Genomic DNA, 16,607 nt, shown 5'->3' on the forward strand with positions numbered 1-16,607 from the left:
TATTATTAATTTATCTTTTTTTACTGCGGCTTTGGTCAAAGCTACCTTTCATTTACTATATAGAAAACAGGTTTATAAGAAAAATGCATAAAATCAAAGCTATTTACTGATACAGTAGTGATCGTCTGAGCAATTTACTATATTGTAAATTATATACACATGTGACAAAGATCAGCGAGTTGATCAATCATTTAAAACGCATTTCATTCACGACATTCCTCAGATATCGCTTTCTTTTTAATTAATCTTTTCCAAGAACTTGTCTTTGATTCGCTTACAATAGTGCAGACGGAGAGAACCCGTTTCCTGGTAGGCCTCTAATAGTATGACTCATTATATATGAAATGGGGCAGTTGCAGTTGCATAATCGTAAAAAATGTACTAGTTGACCTTTTTCGATTCTTTCCGGTTAACAGAAAATAAGAATTGTAATCAAACAATATGACAATCTTTCACTTTGATACTTATGTGCAGCAATAACAATTGAAATCCTGCTTCTTGACTCAGCATTTGTTGAGGGCAGGACTCAAGCCCACCTAAAATAAATCCGCTTAGCCGTCGAACAGCATTGACTACATAAATCAATGGACTCACACTTGTACAAAGAGGCATTGAATGAAAAATCCGACATAATTCTAAACGCACTTAGGAAATGGAAAGGTGAGCAGAGCAGCCGAGGACTACTTGTGTATACATAGAAGATATATATTGGGATTCTGTAATGATGTCCAACACCTTGGGTTGAGTAGCATTTACAGCTGGAGAACAGATCTCACATGCTGAAGTCATAAATGCTTTGCGGATCGGCGAGAACAATAAAACTTTTCAGGTGCCACAAAGGAAGCCGAACAATGCGGCTGTAGACAGCGTGGCCATATGAGCGCCAGGATTACAAAATACCAAACCAGAACAGACCAGGCCAGGCCAGGCCGGGCCAGGCCAGGCCAGGTTCTGCGCGCACAACAGGTATTTCCAGTGAAAATCGCTGGAGATGCGCACAGCAAACAAGAAGAGGAAAAAGGGCAACTGGTTTATGACGCCCTACCAATGCCAGCAGCCGGCGGATTAGCCATGCCAATGGATGACATACCTGCTCCCCTGATGGCCAGAAACAAAACAACAACGGGTCAGGTAGCGTGACCCGAGGATGCGTGGTGCGGGGTGCTGGATGATTAGTTCGATGTTCAGGCACACGTTTGAATGAATGAAGTTGATTGGGAAATACCTGCAAGGGATTGGTGGGAAAACGTCTGGGATTGTCAAGCGCTCTGATACCCATTACCTAATGTTGCATAAAAGATAACGCCCAGGACAATAGCAGCACAGTCGACAACGAGACAGCGCACAAGAACAACATCCACATCAGGCATTCGAAATTCTGATTTTATGGATTTATCAAAAGCAATGGACAATGAACTCAGCTCTGGAACTGCCCCCGGCTATGCACACAAGAAGTTTTCGGCACTGAAGCGTAAACGCAGTCAAGATGAGGAGTCCGAAGATGTGGTCTTCGTTATGGAGCTGCCCGCCAAACGTCGATTCTTCCGGCCCTGGCTGGATGAGCCCAAATCGACAACAAATTCATCAGCAGCCACAACTGTAACAGCTGTCACTTCAGTAAATCAACAACCGCCTCGGAAGCCCAGCCCCATCACTGTGGCCACCACGTACCACGCCAACATGGTGCGCTCCCATGCCCCACGACTGCGCAGTCCGAAGGCGCAACAGCGTCGAGATCGCAACACTTTGGCCTGTCTCCTGAGCCGCCGGGCCAGACAGGTGAGGCAAGTGGCGATGGAGGAGCAATGCGAGCAATATCGCTTGCAGCACGAGGCTAATTTGCAGCAACAGATCCGTCTCAGCCTGTACTATGTGCGGTTCCTGCAACAGACAATGGCCACGACACGAACTCCACTGTCTGACACACAATCCACGCTGCAGCAGATCCACAAGTGTTGGCCCCAACAGGCAACTGGCATGAAGCGTTAAGCATCCCATAATGGACAATACTTCCAAGAGCGGAAGGAATTTTGATTAACTACTTTAAATGCGATTTTAGTTTGTATTTTATAAGACCTTGTGATGACTTTTTAAGTTTTATTATTATTTATTGTTGTTGACTATCAATAAACAAAATTGTTAAATGAATAAAATTAAAATTGAAAAATATGAAATTGAATTCTTGAGCTCCTTGTACTTATTTAGTTACTTGCAAATTTTGGTAGTTTAAATTCTTAACCTATTTATTATTTATATAGTTATTTGCGATTATAATAAAAATGCAAAAGAAAACAGATTGCAGTATTCTTAGTAGAAGAGATTGAAGAACATTTTTGGGGGTATTTATTGGGCAACTCCGGAAATCAGACCAAATATAATAGTTGCAATGCAACCCAAACCACAAGTGAATTATTCGAATAGATTAGCTGTCAACTTGTAAGCTTTCGTTGAAAGGTATACAAATTAACTTGTTTTAATAGTAATTAAGGGAAATCACTTAAAGTTGCCGTTAGCACATTTCGAATCATTTTGTCTATACAAAAAACCGGCTCGACCGGCAATACTAATCAGATAATAAAAAACTCGGCCCTTCATCATTCATATAATCAATCCTCAAGTGGAACTTTTTTCTTTTTAACAGCTGTAATTGCATGTGTTAAAGCCTCTGCCTATATCTACTAATGGAAAATGTAGATTTTTATAAGTGTCAACACTTTATTTAAATAAAATGCAACGTCAACATTGACACTGGTAACTTTATTCACAAAGTTTCTGATTATTACGGAATACATTTTTGCAGGAATTAGCATATTTGAGAAACGCGACAAAAATAAATCAAGTCCGAGTAGCATACAAAGTAATATTAATTTACTTTCAGTATTAGCTTACAATTTTTAATTATTCGATACAGATATGTATAATATAGTTCTACCATCAATAGAAGCCAACTTTTAAAACACTCTTAACCACAACACATATGTGCTCATCCTTACCAGCGCAAATAAAAAAAAGGAATTCAAGGAAAATATCCTTTTGTTTTTCCAATCTCCAAGAATTGTTGGCCTAGACCCGCAAGAATTTCCAAGGAATCGTGACAAAAAAACTAGGCACTGCCACCGAAGGACCACACGCAATGCTTGGCGTCAAGTAGGTCAATAAAATAGCTGCACAGCTTCGAGTACTGCAGCGAGTGTTTTCCAGTTCCGGTAACCGCGACAAGATTTGATTTTTGGATACCCTGGGCCAGGTAGAAGAGATAGTTGCAAGCAAATGGTCGGTAATTAGCCGACGCAGGTCATAAAAATATGCAAAACGGTTAGCCAAACAACTAATAATAAAATTGCGCTAATCCGCCTGTTTACTAACCCAATGATTCCCAAAAAAAGGGCAGCTACCTGCGAAGGGAGACCTGGGCATGAATCCGTCATCGTCGTCATCCCACGCATATAAACAGGACATCAATCGGAGAGCATCAGCATTCAGATATCAAACGTCAAGGCAGCAACAACGACAACCATGGAACCCAGCTTGATAAACAACTCGAACTGTTACGAACACAAGAAGTTTGCGTCACAAAAGCGCAAACGAGATGTGGACCAGATTCTGGAGCAGAATAAGGAGAATATGTCCACGCAAGAAGCACCGCCGAGCAAGCGTCGCCAGTCGAAGAGCTTCTTTCGCCCCTGGCTGGACAATGAGCAGAATATTGAATCCTCCGTCTCCAGCAACGAGAGTCAGAAGCGCAGCTCAACGCCAATCCCACCGGGCGGCATCTATCATGCCAATATGGTGCGCCAATGCCAGTCACCTCGACAACAGCGCAGTCCTAAGGAGCAGCAGCGTCGGGATCGCAACACCTTGTCCTGTCTGCTCAACCGGAGGGCCAAGCAACTGCATGAAGCTCACTTGGCACGGCAATATGAGCAATATCGTGCCCAGCAGGCAGCCATCCTGGAGCAACAGGTTCGCTTCAGTCTGTACTATCGCCAGCTGCTGCAGCAGGCGGTCTTCCAGCGGGGAGTCCCAGCTCCCGGCACTCTGCTGCCCCAGCAGCAACAACAGTTTCTACAGCAAATGGCACTTTCGCAGCAATTACTGATCTTTGGCTCCCAACAGTGATTAAGCCTATTCTATTTAGACTATTATTATATGATTAAGTGATTTAACAGCCATTGAATGTGATTAGTTGAATAACTTTTAGCTGTTGTTATTGTTGACTTTGAAATAAAACAAACTTATTTTATAACTAAACTAGTTCTTTTAATTTGGAATCTGAACAAATGAGAGGAAATCTATCTAAATATTTAAATTGATTTAATGTTTTCATATTGAAGTTAATTGGGAAGGGGTCTACTGGTTTGTCATCAAAAAGATTTTTTATTCTTGATTAGCATCACGAGCCGAGTAGTTTGTCTGTCTATCAGCTTCTATTTTAACTAGTCGCTCAGTTATCTTGATGATACTTGGAATAATTATTCATATTTTTGCTTCTATATATGCTATATCTTATAGTTGCTATTGGAAATCTTTGTCAATGATGAATTCTGCTGTGCAAAACTTATTTGTTTACAAAAATCTCAGATTTTTTGATAATGGGAAGGAATCCTGAAAGCACATAATAGCAGATTGTGTCGCCTTAGTCAGGAAAAGCTGAGGTATTCTAGGGAGTACTTGAGTTTGTACACATAAAATCTCAACCCGACAAAGACTCTAAAATTTATATTGGAATTAGGGTGGATGGCACATAAGATCTAACAGATATCAGTATATAAATCCGCCAACAATAATAATATAGTAGTAGTATTAATAATTATAATAATAATAATAAAAGTGATTATTATTGACTTGTTATTATGCTCTTCACATTTGGAAAGTATAGAATTAATAATGGGGTTACCAAAACTTATAGCTATGTTTAGAAAACTTATAATAAAATGTCAGCACTTGAACTCCAGTCTTCAACGGAATCTAAGATAGCAGAATTATAGTGAATTATGACTAAGGCTAGTTAATGGCATAATAGGTTTTTTGGTTAACAGAACTCAATTTGTAGTTAATAATATGTTTATTACTCAAGTTGTTAGAGTAGCTTATGCAATAAAGTTTTTTTTTTTTTTTTGTTTTCTCAGCAACGTTTTAATGTGGTCAGTCACAGCACAGTTTGTGTTCTCATTTTGTTGTTTTTCTTTTTCACTTCTTAAGGTCGATCCAACACAAATAGAAATCAAGCTGCAGTCAACTTGCGAAATGCCGTCAAATAGTAATATTGGCTGAGACGAGCAGCGCCGAAGGTGCGACTGCAGTTGACTCAGAGTTTGAGGAGCTCAAGTTCAGCAGCTTGTGTGGCAAGGTGTTGCAACCACAACGTTTGGTAAATAAACGTTGCAGCACGCTGTTGCTGGTATAAAAAACAAAATGCTGTTTTCAATGTTAAGTCAGCAACGAGAGAGCCACAATAAGAGCAACCGTGACGGCAACAATGAAAATAGTTGGCATTTGCGAAGTGGTGGCAAAATGGTATCAATGTGGTCGTTAAGTGGTTAGCCGTTGTCGGCGATAATTTCTGCATTGGACTTTCCAGCTTTTGCCACAGCACAGTGCAGCATAGGAAGTCGCTTTGGCGCTTTATCAAATGGCCTATAATGAAAATTAAAAGTAATTAGCTGCTCGGCTATTGCGCAATGCCAACAAAAAAAAAATAATAGCCAAATAGTTAATTGTCAGATGGCGTGGCGTTCCGACTACTCCAAATAAATACTCAAGTTAAATTAACTAATTTATCTGCAGTTGTCGTTGTTGTTATTATTGTGTGCAACACAGTTGACTGCACTTTGGCTTGAGTCAGTTTTTCTAGTGGCTTCAATTTGAAATTAGTTTTCCAACAGGAATTTCCTTATAAACCAACATTATCTTGACTGCATACTTAGTTTGATGCGCCTACTGCCTATGAACCATTGATTATCTGCTTGGCTTAGCATTGTGAAAGTTAGCTGATGACTCACATATTGAGAGTAGCTGTGACGAATTCCACATATTGAACAGTTCAATTGTTTAGTTTACTGTAGTACTGTAGTACTTCTATATATTAAACTATTAAGTTGAAAATTACTTTGAGAGGAAAAGTAAAAATCACTTTTCACAGTGTTAAAGACAATGTTTCTGGCATTTATCTCATTTTTTAAAAAAATCTTTGACAAATAGTTTAATTATCAGTAATATTGACAGCTACAAAGCTCTATTTAAAAGAGATAATTTAATAGGGACAAATATGAAAAAGATATATATATATGTATATATACTTTAAGAGCGGGGAGAAGAGCACACACTGATAAGGTCATCATCTCCCGCACTAATCTTTTTTCTATTAATTCTTTATGCACTTTGACTCTAGTTTTAACTTCAGTAATATTGAAAACTACTTAGCATCTTTTAGAAGCTAAATCAATAGCGATAGTGATAAAGGCGCTATTTCTGGCACTTTTCCCAGAAGCACTTTTAACGGTTTGACCACTTTGGCTCTAGTTTAACTTCAGACTTGAATCGAGTTAAATGAATAGAGACAAATATGATAAAGACATAGGATATCTATATTTATTTAAGCTATTTTTCTTAAAGAAAGCCTTAAGTACAACATAAAATAAGAGTTAATAAGTAATTACTAATTTATAGCTAATAAAGCAGACTTAATTTAAGCGTATTGATAATCACACGGTGATTAAAGGAACTTTTACTAACATTGCTTCCTCTTGATGCCATTGATCAAATAGTCAATACTAAAGTTTTTCGAGGGCAATGGAATTGGCACTGGAGCTGGGCTCTTAACTTGTTCGTGCTTAACCAGCTGATTGAGATGATTGAAATAGGCAGTTGCCCGCATGCTCTCCTCGACAATCTTGAGATGCTGGTTGGTGAACTCCTTGTACTGCTCCTCAATGGCCAGATGCTCGAGTTTCTTCACACGTCGGCTCATGCGACAGGCGATTGTGTTCTTATTGCGTCGATCCTGATCCTTGGGTGTGCGTTCTTTTTTCGGAAATTTTCGCACCATATTACCGTGGTACTTGCAGATATCTCTCAGGGCTTCGGGGCTTATGGATGGCGGCAATGATTGCGAAGATGATGCGGATTCCGATTCATTCGACCCGTCGCATATGGTGCTATTGAGGCGACGTCGCTTGGGCAGCGACAACATAAATTCGCTGGAACATTGACTGCTGGTGTCCTCCTCATTGTAGCTGCTGCTGGCCGGGGTGCCCATGCGTGAGATCAACTCCTCCTTGATGTGCAGCTCCTCCTCGTCGGTGCGTGGTCGCCGCATATCAAACTTCTTGTGGCGATAGCTGATTGAATTGTTGCATTCCAATTTCAGAGCCATGTCTTAGCTGTCAAGTGCGTTCGCTTGGACTGTCGTCTGTGGGTTGACTGATGTCCTGTGCCGCTGCCAGTCAAGTTTATATAGCGATTGCTGTTATCATGTGGTTTAGTTTAATCCGCTATCGTTTATGACTTTGTTTACACAAAATCGAAGAGCATCTCTCTTTTTTTTGCAAAACAAAAACAAGATCATAAAATTAACTGATGGCCTGCGCACGACCCTTTGCTGCCCCGGAGTTTCGCGCATGCGCCGACGCTGCCACAAATCGTTACCTAAGTACGTTGCAGCCACCCGCTGATAAGCCGTTTGTGTGTGCGTGCTTGTGCTTGCGTGCATGAGTGTGACCAGGCCTAGTTAATGAGCTGCCCTTGGCAATCCTCTTGGGATTTGTTTATGCATATGTCCATACATACATATGTGTCTTGCCTATTTGGCCAGCTCCCTAGGTGGCAAAATGCGCGCCTTTTGTTTGATTTTCATTCAATTTGCGTTTGTTCCGCTTGCAGATAATTTTCATTTTTCTTTTGTTGTTCGTCACATTGTCGCAGCTTTTGTCAATAGTTGAGGCGTTTGCCATGTGTTTTTATTTTCAATTCTATTTGAATTGTTCAATTTTTTTTTTGTATTTGCGGCTCATTTGTCCGACTGTAAACTGCCTGGGTAAAATGCTTTTTGTGTGCCTCTCAATTGATAAGATATTGCCGAACTGGTTTGTTTTTCTTCCTACTTGTCTCTCCCTTGTTATTGTTGAGCGTCTATTCTTGGAATTGGCATTGGCCTGGTGCATCATGCTGTTGATTTTGATAAGATGCGAAGTGCAGTTTGTTCTGTGATGTCGTCTCTCAGCGACTCCAGCTCGGGTTGCAAAAGGCAGACAGACACTGGCATTACGCCAGCCGATAAGATGTTTAGGCTTTGTACAGAGCCGAGATTAATATAACTTAGCCGTTGATAAGTGAATGGTGCAGACATTTGAAAAGAGCTGCGGGGTAAAAAACTAGATTCAATTTTCGAACCAAGATAAGACACGAATGACGCGAAATGCTATTAGGAATTTTTGAACAAATTAAAATTAAGAATGGTTTCTAAATAGAAAAGAGTGATATATGCACACAAAATCACAAGAGGTGAAGTAAATATATTTTTGTAATAGTTACTTATATTTTGAAAGTCAACCCAGCAGTGGGAAACAAAAGTTGATATTGTGTAAGTACAATAAATAATCACTGTTAGCTTTATTTGATCACCAATTATCTCATCAACTTTTATTTTCTTTGCAGGCAGAGTACTAATATGAAAGATAATCAGATAAATTCATTTTTTCGCTGTACAACAAATATTCTAATTACTTATAGACCGCAAGTTGGATATGGGAAGTACCACAAGGAACACACTTAAATTAAGTCGTTTAATAAATGGCTATATCAAAAAGGCAAGAGATCCTATCTGTGAATTACTGTGTATGTAAAATTTAATATTATTTATAGAGTGTTCTGTAGAACCACTCAAACAAAAATTTATGTGCCATGAAATGTCCAGTTTTAATGGTGTTACTTTGTCACTTCGTTGAAGTAGTGCTTTAAATAAATTTAACTAAATTGCAGAGTCATTTAATTAGATTCTCTACACACGAGTTGCTACAGCTACTTATTACTTGATATCACAATGATTTGCAAGATTTGTGGGGGATCTGTCTGAAACATTTTTTTTAAAACTAGAATTTTGTCATCTATAACTGGTTCTTTATTGATTGTATATTGTATCTATTTATACACAAAAATCATGTGAATGATCATATTAATGAGCTTTGTCGAAAGTAAAATGATTTTCAATTTTAATTCTAAATTAAGAAAACAAAGTGTTATATCATATAGACTATAATATTTCACAGAGAATGTGAAAGTAAAAGTTCAATCCGATACGAATTGGGATGAGACACTTTAACCAAGCGCACTCGGTTTCTATGCAGTAGCATCTGTGAAGTTACAACATATAAATAGGTATTGGTATTAGTCTTGCTAGCTTCGATGAAGCAGAAGCTATTTCACGCCTGGGTAGTGCTGCTGCTCAAGTGGCAGCCTGGCCACTAGATTCGCATTAGCCAAGCCAATAATCAGCGAGACGAGGAAGCATTAAATGGATTGGAGCGCATCAAAAGCGGACAGCTGCCGGTAGTTGTGAGAGATCTGGTTGGGCACGAACAGATGGGGGGAATGATCAAACTTCACGACTCTTGTCTAGGGTATTTAATAATGTCGTTTGTATTTCACTACTGATTCTGTTTTGGTCTTGCCTTTTGCTCAGCGTCATCGTCGCTATTATTAATTCCAAGCTATTTTCGTTTCTCTGACGACCCCCTAATCCCAGAGCTCAGTTCCCGGCTGTCTGAGTGCCCATTATTTGTTACTGTCGGCTCGCTCAGGGCACAGCACTGAGTTGACTCTCTATTTTCGCCATAAATACAACGGACGAGTAGTCGTTGAATCAGATGTCGTTTCGCATTTGTATGAGCCGGGGGCGTCGTTGTCTAATTTCATTTTTACTTGACCATATCTCCAACGAAAGTGAGATTTGACTTGCAAAAGAAAGTTCAACAATTGTTCTTACAAATTTAAAGAAAATGGCAAGTGTTTTGAGTGCATTTATTGTTGTTGTCACGTTGCTGGGCGTGAGTTTGGCTGCTGAAGAAGGGTTTACGCTGCCTCCAGTTGAATACAAGCCCATCACCAAATTGGGTGAGTATTGGAAATTGAATCATACGTGATTTGTTGTAAACCGCAATTCAAGTTTTTTAATGTTGTAAATACAGTTTTTTTTTTAAATTGTGTTGACTTTTGTAACGTATATGCAAATATTAGAGGTAAAATCGGTGATCTTAAAGTGTTTAATAATTATTCGTATGTAAATATTTGCATAGAACTTACATGTTTAAACTTGTTTGCATGCAATATACACAAAGGGTCCAAACTGCTTTAAAAGTTTTAATTATATTCATTTGTATGATCTGAGTTGGATTTGTATACTACTATCAGCTAAGATATCATATAAGTTTTTAGGCATAGATGACAATAAAACTGTTAAATTGCTAGATAAATATCACTAATTATACTAAAATGCAAATCGAGTAGCAACAATCATGGGAAACACGCAAAAGCTGTGCAAATTGTATATCAAAGCCATTACGTATGCTAAAGTTCAATTTCAATTCGAATTTAGCAACTGTTGACTGAGCGATAGATTTTTACATATTATAAAAATAAAATGGTTATTATAAAGTTGCATGGTAATAAATTTGTTTATCAAATTAGCTAAAACGGTTTTTATTTTATTTTTACCTATTATTTATTGAGTGTATAATAGTTGTTTAAATGGTAATTTTGGCAATTGCGAAGACGTGACAGTATGTTAATGAATGATATGGCTTAATAAAGTGTAGTCGAAATAATAAATAAATAATTAATATTCCTGGGGGAACAAGCCCATCTCATGAATATATAAAAGTACTGATATTGATAGCCAAGTTTTCCTAGTATGGATAACAATTTCGGAGGACTTAAAACAGTAAAAGCAATTTAAAAAAACGAAATAGAATAGTTTGAAAATAAATTTGTAGAATTTACATAATATTTTCGGTGCTCCTTTTTTATACCAAACATTCAGTAATAAAATAAAATAAAATAAAAAGCATTGGCAGCAGTTTTTACCCAGTTGCGGCATTCAACTAGAATACTCAGAAGCCTTGACTGATATTTGCCCAATAAAGGCCAGAAGCTTTCCGGCTCTAAGTCGAATGGAGCAGGTCGCAGTCAATTGCCACTTCCGCTAATTGGCCTTCCCCTGCCGCAGCGACCGTTGCAAAAAGCCTTCAGTACAAAAGATTCAAGCGACAAACTTGATTCGGCTGTGCGATATGCAATACAATGAAACGCTTAGTCAATGCTCTGTCACAAAATAAGCAATTAAATGTTGTTGACAATAATGTCAAACAAAATGCTCCGAGTAATTAAGTTAAAATCCAAACAGCAGCAAATAAATAGCGAAAAGGGAGGTGGAGAAATGGGAGGGGGAGACAGAGAGAGAGAGCGCAGGGGAGACCAGCAATTATGCGCGACAACGAATAACAAAAGCGGAACTCTCGTCTAAAATATCACGTTCTGGGCATAAAGCGCAGAGATCATTGATGATATGAGATGACTATAAGTTGTATGTCAGGGCAATGTTCATGAATGTTGTATTTATGTGTAATTGTGCTCATTGATTGATTGCATTTGATTTCGATTTGACACAGCCGCCGATATACCGACCTGCCGCCAAGAAGATGCAAATATAAATGAGTGCATTAAGCAGGGATTCCAGCAGCTGACGCCACGCCTGAAAAATGGCATCAGTGATCTGAATATACCACCAATGGATCCCTTCCTGCTGGGCAAGAGCTCGTACAACTACAACTCGGGCGTGCTGCAGGGCCGCATTGCCATGAGGAATGTGGTGGTGCATGGTCTCAGCGAGGGCATTATCGACAAGGTCGACTATCGTCTGAAGAACAATCATGTACGCCTGGAGATGCTCAGCCATATACCGCAGATGCTGGCTGAGGGTGCCTACAAGGCGGACATCAAACTGAACGACATGAAGATAACTCCAAAAGGCACCTTCAACATTACGCTGAGTAAGCAAAATAATAATACGAACTACCAACTACCGGCTGGGCATGTAATTACTAACTCAGCTAATCAAATTTGACATTTTAGCCAACGTCAGCATGAAATCGCGCTCCTCGGGCGAACTATACGAGCGAGACGGTCACACTTATTTGCGTCTGGCCAAGCTCGAAGCGGAGCCGAAAGTGGGTGACATGCGCATCTATGCCAATGGCCTGGTGCCCGATCCAGCGTTGAGTGAGTGCATACACAGCATAATCGCATCGATTGATATATGAATACATATTTATATAAATTTCAATTGAATTCATAGATGATGTCATTCTGGACTTTATCAATCAGTACTGGCGCCAGCTATATCAGGCTATGCTACCCGAAACTATGGCCATTTGGGAGCCACTAATGCTCAAAGCGGGCAATGATTTCTTTGCTGCCCTGCCATTCGATTTGCTTGTCACAAAGGATTAAGTCCGTTGCAATCTCTGGTGTGCTGATGCAATCATATTATTGGTAGAAGCGTTATTCAATATGTTAACTTAGTTAGTAGACAAATAAAATCAACAATTATAATTAAGAGAAAATTGTTGTATGTTGTTCAAGCTAAGATTTACTAGCCAAATTGAGAGGGGCATATTACAGATACTAAATATTATTAAGTCAATAAGTTTAACAGTGGGGAAAAAATATCAATTATCAATTTACAATTATGGTAATATTCTTAATTGATTCTGACGATTTTTTATAAATCTGTTTAATATTCATCAAGCCCTTTCAATTGGGTGCTTAAGTTATTTACATACATTATAGAGTGCAGGTTCAGTTGGGGGATACAACTGAGCATTCTTCAAACATTTTACTATTTTGCAAAGCATCTTTTCGAATTTTCCATTTCAATGGTTATATTTTGTTTGCAATTTATATAATTATATAATTTTATTTATGTTGGAAATTACAGAAGTTAGGATATTGAATCGAACATATTAAACAAAAACTTAGATTAAATAAAATAAAACATTCTCAATGTTATATTGTTAATTCTGGCTTGATGAATTATCTAAAAATGCTTTGGGAATCAAAAGTCAATTAAAAAAATTTGTAGCAAAGAGTGTTCGACTTAAAGTTACCCTGTACCTATTCACTTTTTATACAGGCCAGACTCTTTCGCAATTTTAAGCATATTAATATCATAAGTAATAACATAATTTTACTCCTTTGACTGTATTTTGATCAGTTTGTTAGTAATTGATAATCTCAATAAAATTGTGTCATCCTATATTATGCAAGTTGGAGACTGTAACGCTCTATTACCAATATTCGATGTGTTTAGGGTATAATTAGTTAATCGCAAACGCACAGCATATGCTTATAGTAAACAGGTTATTATTGAAATTATTATTGTAAATAATTATAATACTAAATTCAGAAAGTATTTTGCGGGGTTCGGGGCTAATTTTGTTTGAACTGTTTTCCATTTAATGATTTGAAATTAAATCAGTGGGTAAGCCGGTTTTCAATCTATCGAAGTCAGTTTGCCTGCAACATTGTTGATTTATAAGTACTATTTTTCTTGGCTAAGTGGATGTGACTAACCTAAAATATATCTGAGAATAAAATAGCTCCACCCAGTGCCTTGTCAGCTCAGTTGGAGGGTGCTCATACAAGTAACAGGTTGATGCTGACTCAACGGAAGAATCAAGAGGACTACACAATCGAAAAGGATACTAAAATCAGTTTAACCATAATGCTGTACATTGTTGTGGCAATGCTGTGCCTTCTGGCAAGTGGATCTCAGGCGGCGCCTGAGGAAGCAGCAAATAAAACAAACGATTTTGATTGTGTGTATGAAGCTAGGGCACATTGCGCATACGTTGTGAATAACATATTTAATTCTATAATTTTTAGCTCTCAATTTAGCAAAGTGTCCTGAGGGTGCCGACAACGCTGAGGAATGTATCAAGAGCATGTTCAATACGGTTTTGCAACGTTCTAGACTTGGAGTACCCGAATTAAATATAGAGCCGTATGATCCTTTGCTCATAAATCGTTCGAGTTTTCATTACTCAAGTGGAGTGGTTAAGGGTCGAATTTCGGTGCGTAATGTGAAACTCTTCGGCTTAGCTGAACACAAAATCGAGAAACTGCGTATGAAAGTCAATGGCGACAAGGTAAAATTCGAAATGATTTCGACCATACCCAAAGTGAATATGAATGGCATTTACAAGGCGGAAATGCAGGTGAACTCGTTGCATTTGAAACCCAAAGGCAATTTCAACATAACGCTGTGTGAGTAGTGAAATATACAAGAATTTTAACTGTCTACACACATTTTTATACACGCATCTTCATATCTTTGTTGTTGCAGTTGATGTGGAGAACCATGTGGTTACGGATGGAGACATTTTAAGCAAGGATGGACACAGATATTTTCGTTTCACCGATATCGAAGCGGACCCAAAGATTCGTGATTTGACCATTAAGGCCAATGGCATATTCCCGGATCCTGAATTAGGTAAGTGTGTATTTTAGCTGAATCGCTATTTCCTTAACGCTTAATTTATATGCTTGGCAGATGAGATTGCACTCAATGTGGCTAACAACTACTGGCGTGATATCTATGGCGTTATTTTGCCGGAAACAAGAAGGTCGTGGCTGCCTGTCCTGCTGCGCGTTATTAACCAGGCTCTGATAAATGTGCCAATCGATGATTTTCTCCAGTCAAGCGAATAAGATAGCGGTTGTGATTGCCTTTAGTATTTGTATGGAAATTTCTTAATGAAACCGGGTTACCTCTAATAAAATTCGAGCCAGCGATTAAAATGCGATTATTAAATTCAGGCGCACTCGGCTTATGCACAATTAACGGGCAGATTGAAACAGGTTTTAATTGATTTGGTCATGCCCCAGTTTCATTTAGCATCAAATTATGTGCCTAAAAAAAATTAACTAACTTTATGTAACTGCCCACTGACTGCACCCAGTTAATGGGGTTAAGTGCACAGCACGTCGACCTTGAAAACTCGTATATATCTACATACATATCTATCAATCTATTTATATTCGAATGTGGTCAAGTGCATGCATTTAGTGTGAAATTGAGCAATGAGTCGGCGACGATTTGAAACAACTTCAGTAACCAACTTTTTGAGAACAACTGTCGCCTAAATAAGCACTTTAAAATTGCGTTTCTATTCATATCAAAAGTCATTCGAGTGTACCCTTAAATTGATTGATGTACCCATTAGAAATGAGCGCATTCTTACTGATTTAGCATTTTTGCATATGCAAAATTTAATTTTCATTTATTTAATGTGGGCTCAGGACATTCTAAAATTTGTAGAAAAATGTTTTCTTTTATTAATTTTATTATTTGGTAATTTAAATAAAAAAAACCTAAATAAAAAAAAATGGAATAAAATCTGAAACTGTTCACAATTTAATGTAAGGATTGGGGAAATTGAAAAAAGAAATCAATATTTTTAAGCCTTAGTCGTTTAGTCACAAGGAAAGTAAAAAGTAAAGAAGTCAGAGAGCGATTTAAGGAGTGAGACAGATAATAAATATATATATGTTTATCACAGTTAAGCGTGCTCAGAGGTTTCTGGGAATTATTTTAGTATTGAATATTTATTATTTTTATATTAAGTAAATAGCATTGCCTACTTCAGGGTGTTGGGCTCAATTCCCAAGTGGTAGATGCAAGCTCCGATGGTAGGCTAAAATACAAATTATGGACAGGAGTACTCTTGAGAGTCTTAAATGTCAGGCAAACTCATTTAGTATGCAACAGTTCAATATTAAGTTAGTAAAATATATGTTTGTAGTTTGAGAATTACCAAGTCGTGTACTGTTTCAGCTGTCTGGTTACGTCAACCAGAGCAATGGCTGTTGGCCGTCTTACTTTATTTATGGGGCATAAACAAGCTCTAGAGGTTGACATAAACAAAGCAGCTCGGAATTTGGCTTCGCATAGAAAGTGAGGTAATATTCCATAGGGCAACGTTAGCGCCCAGGTCGCGACGTTAACTCTGCGATAAATCAGCAGCTCATTATTATGAGAGTGTGTGCTGCACACTTTTATGCATATATGTCTTATAAACGTCGATAAAAAGCGATGTGCCTCGCATATTTGAAAAGTTGTTGTGGATATGTTCGCAACATATATGCATACGTAGAATATTTTAATTGCTAAATGGATATGCCAGGCACACGATCAAGTGTCGTCTGCTACAAGACTGGCCGAGCATAATAAGCATTGGAGCATTAGATTTGCCAAAACATATTATGACGCACCTGTACATAGGAACCGCCACAGTAACTTGTTTGGTTCATCGGAAGTTCAAAAGTGAAGCACCTAGAGTGCAACAATCTGGATGTCAGGCATGCATTGCAACATGACAAACAAGTCACGTCGATCACCTTGGAAATAGACGCCCCAAAACTTCATAAATATAGTGCGCAAGTTTGTGGCAAGAGATTAACAACTGGCCTACATTTTACTTAGTAGCCCAGAGTCGAGGGCTAAACCAATGCCTCAACTAGGCCCGGTGCTTGTTAAACTACTGCAATGCGAC

At 38.3% G+C, this 16,607-nt stretch overlaps 5 protein-coding genes across 5 annotated transcripts; 4 read left to right on the forward strand and 1 right to left on the reverse strand.

Annotated features, from left to right (window-relative positions):
* The first annotated feature begins 1,404 nt into the window (after positions 1-1,404).
* LOC6570753 lies at positions 1,405-1,989 on the forward strand. Its single transcript, XM_001996932.2, has one exon. The coding sequence runs from the start codon at positions 1,405-1,407 to the stop codon at positions 1,987-1,989; it is 585 nt and encodes a 194-aa protein (XP_001996968.1).
* A 1,527-nt stretch (positions 1,990-3,516) lies between these two features.
* Positions 3,517-4,120, forward strand: LOC6570754 (protein Mabiki). Its single transcript, XM_001996933.3, has one exon. It carries the CDS (start codon positions 3,517-3,519, stop codon positions 4,117-4,119), a length of 603 nt encoding a protein of 200 aa, XP_001996969.1. The 3' UTR covers position 4,120.
* A 2,610-nt stretch (positions 4,121-6,730) lies between these two features.
* LOC6570071 (protein Mabiki) lies at positions 6,731-7,375 on the reverse strand. Its single transcript, XM_001996284.1, has one exon. The coding sequence runs from the start codon at positions 7,373-7,375 to the stop codon at positions 6,731-6,733; it is 645 nt and encodes a 214-aa protein (XP_001996320.1).
* A 2,490-nt stretch (positions 7,376-9,865) lies between these two features.
* On the forward strand, positions 9,866-12,617 carry LOC6570070. The gene is made up of 4 exons (XM_001996283.2): positions 9,866-10,110; positions 11,664-12,044; positions 12,127-12,273; positions 12,350-12,617. Exons 1-4 carry the CDS (start codon positions 9,996-9,998, stop codon positions 12,502-12,504), a joined length of 798 nt encoding a protein of 265 aa, XP_001996319.1. The 5' UTR covers positions 9,866-9,995; the 3' UTR covers positions 12,505-12,617.
* Positions 12,618-13,668: 1,051 nt separating this feature from the next.
* Positions 13,669-14,853, forward strand: LOC6570069. Its single transcript, XM_001996282.2, has 4 exons — positions 13,669-13,871; positions 13,939-14,319; positions 14,399-14,545; positions 14,606-14,853. Exons 1-4 carry the CDS (start codon positions 13,709-13,711, stop codon positions 14,761-14,763), a joined length of 849 nt encoding a protein of 282 aa, XP_001996318.2. The 5' UTR covers positions 13,669-13,708; the 3' UTR covers positions 14,764-14,853.
* The last annotated feature ends 1,754 nt before the right edge of the window (positions 14,854-16,607 follow it).

Source organism: Drosophila grimshawi, unplaced genomic scaffold (genome assembly GCF_018153295.1).
Source record: "Drosophila grimshawi isolate 15287-2541.00 unplaced genomic scaffold, ASM1815329v1 contig_1377, whole genome shotgun sequence".
Taxonomy (NCBI): Eukaryota; Metazoa; Arthropoda; class Insecta; order Diptera; family Drosophilidae; genus Drosophila; species Drosophila grimshawi.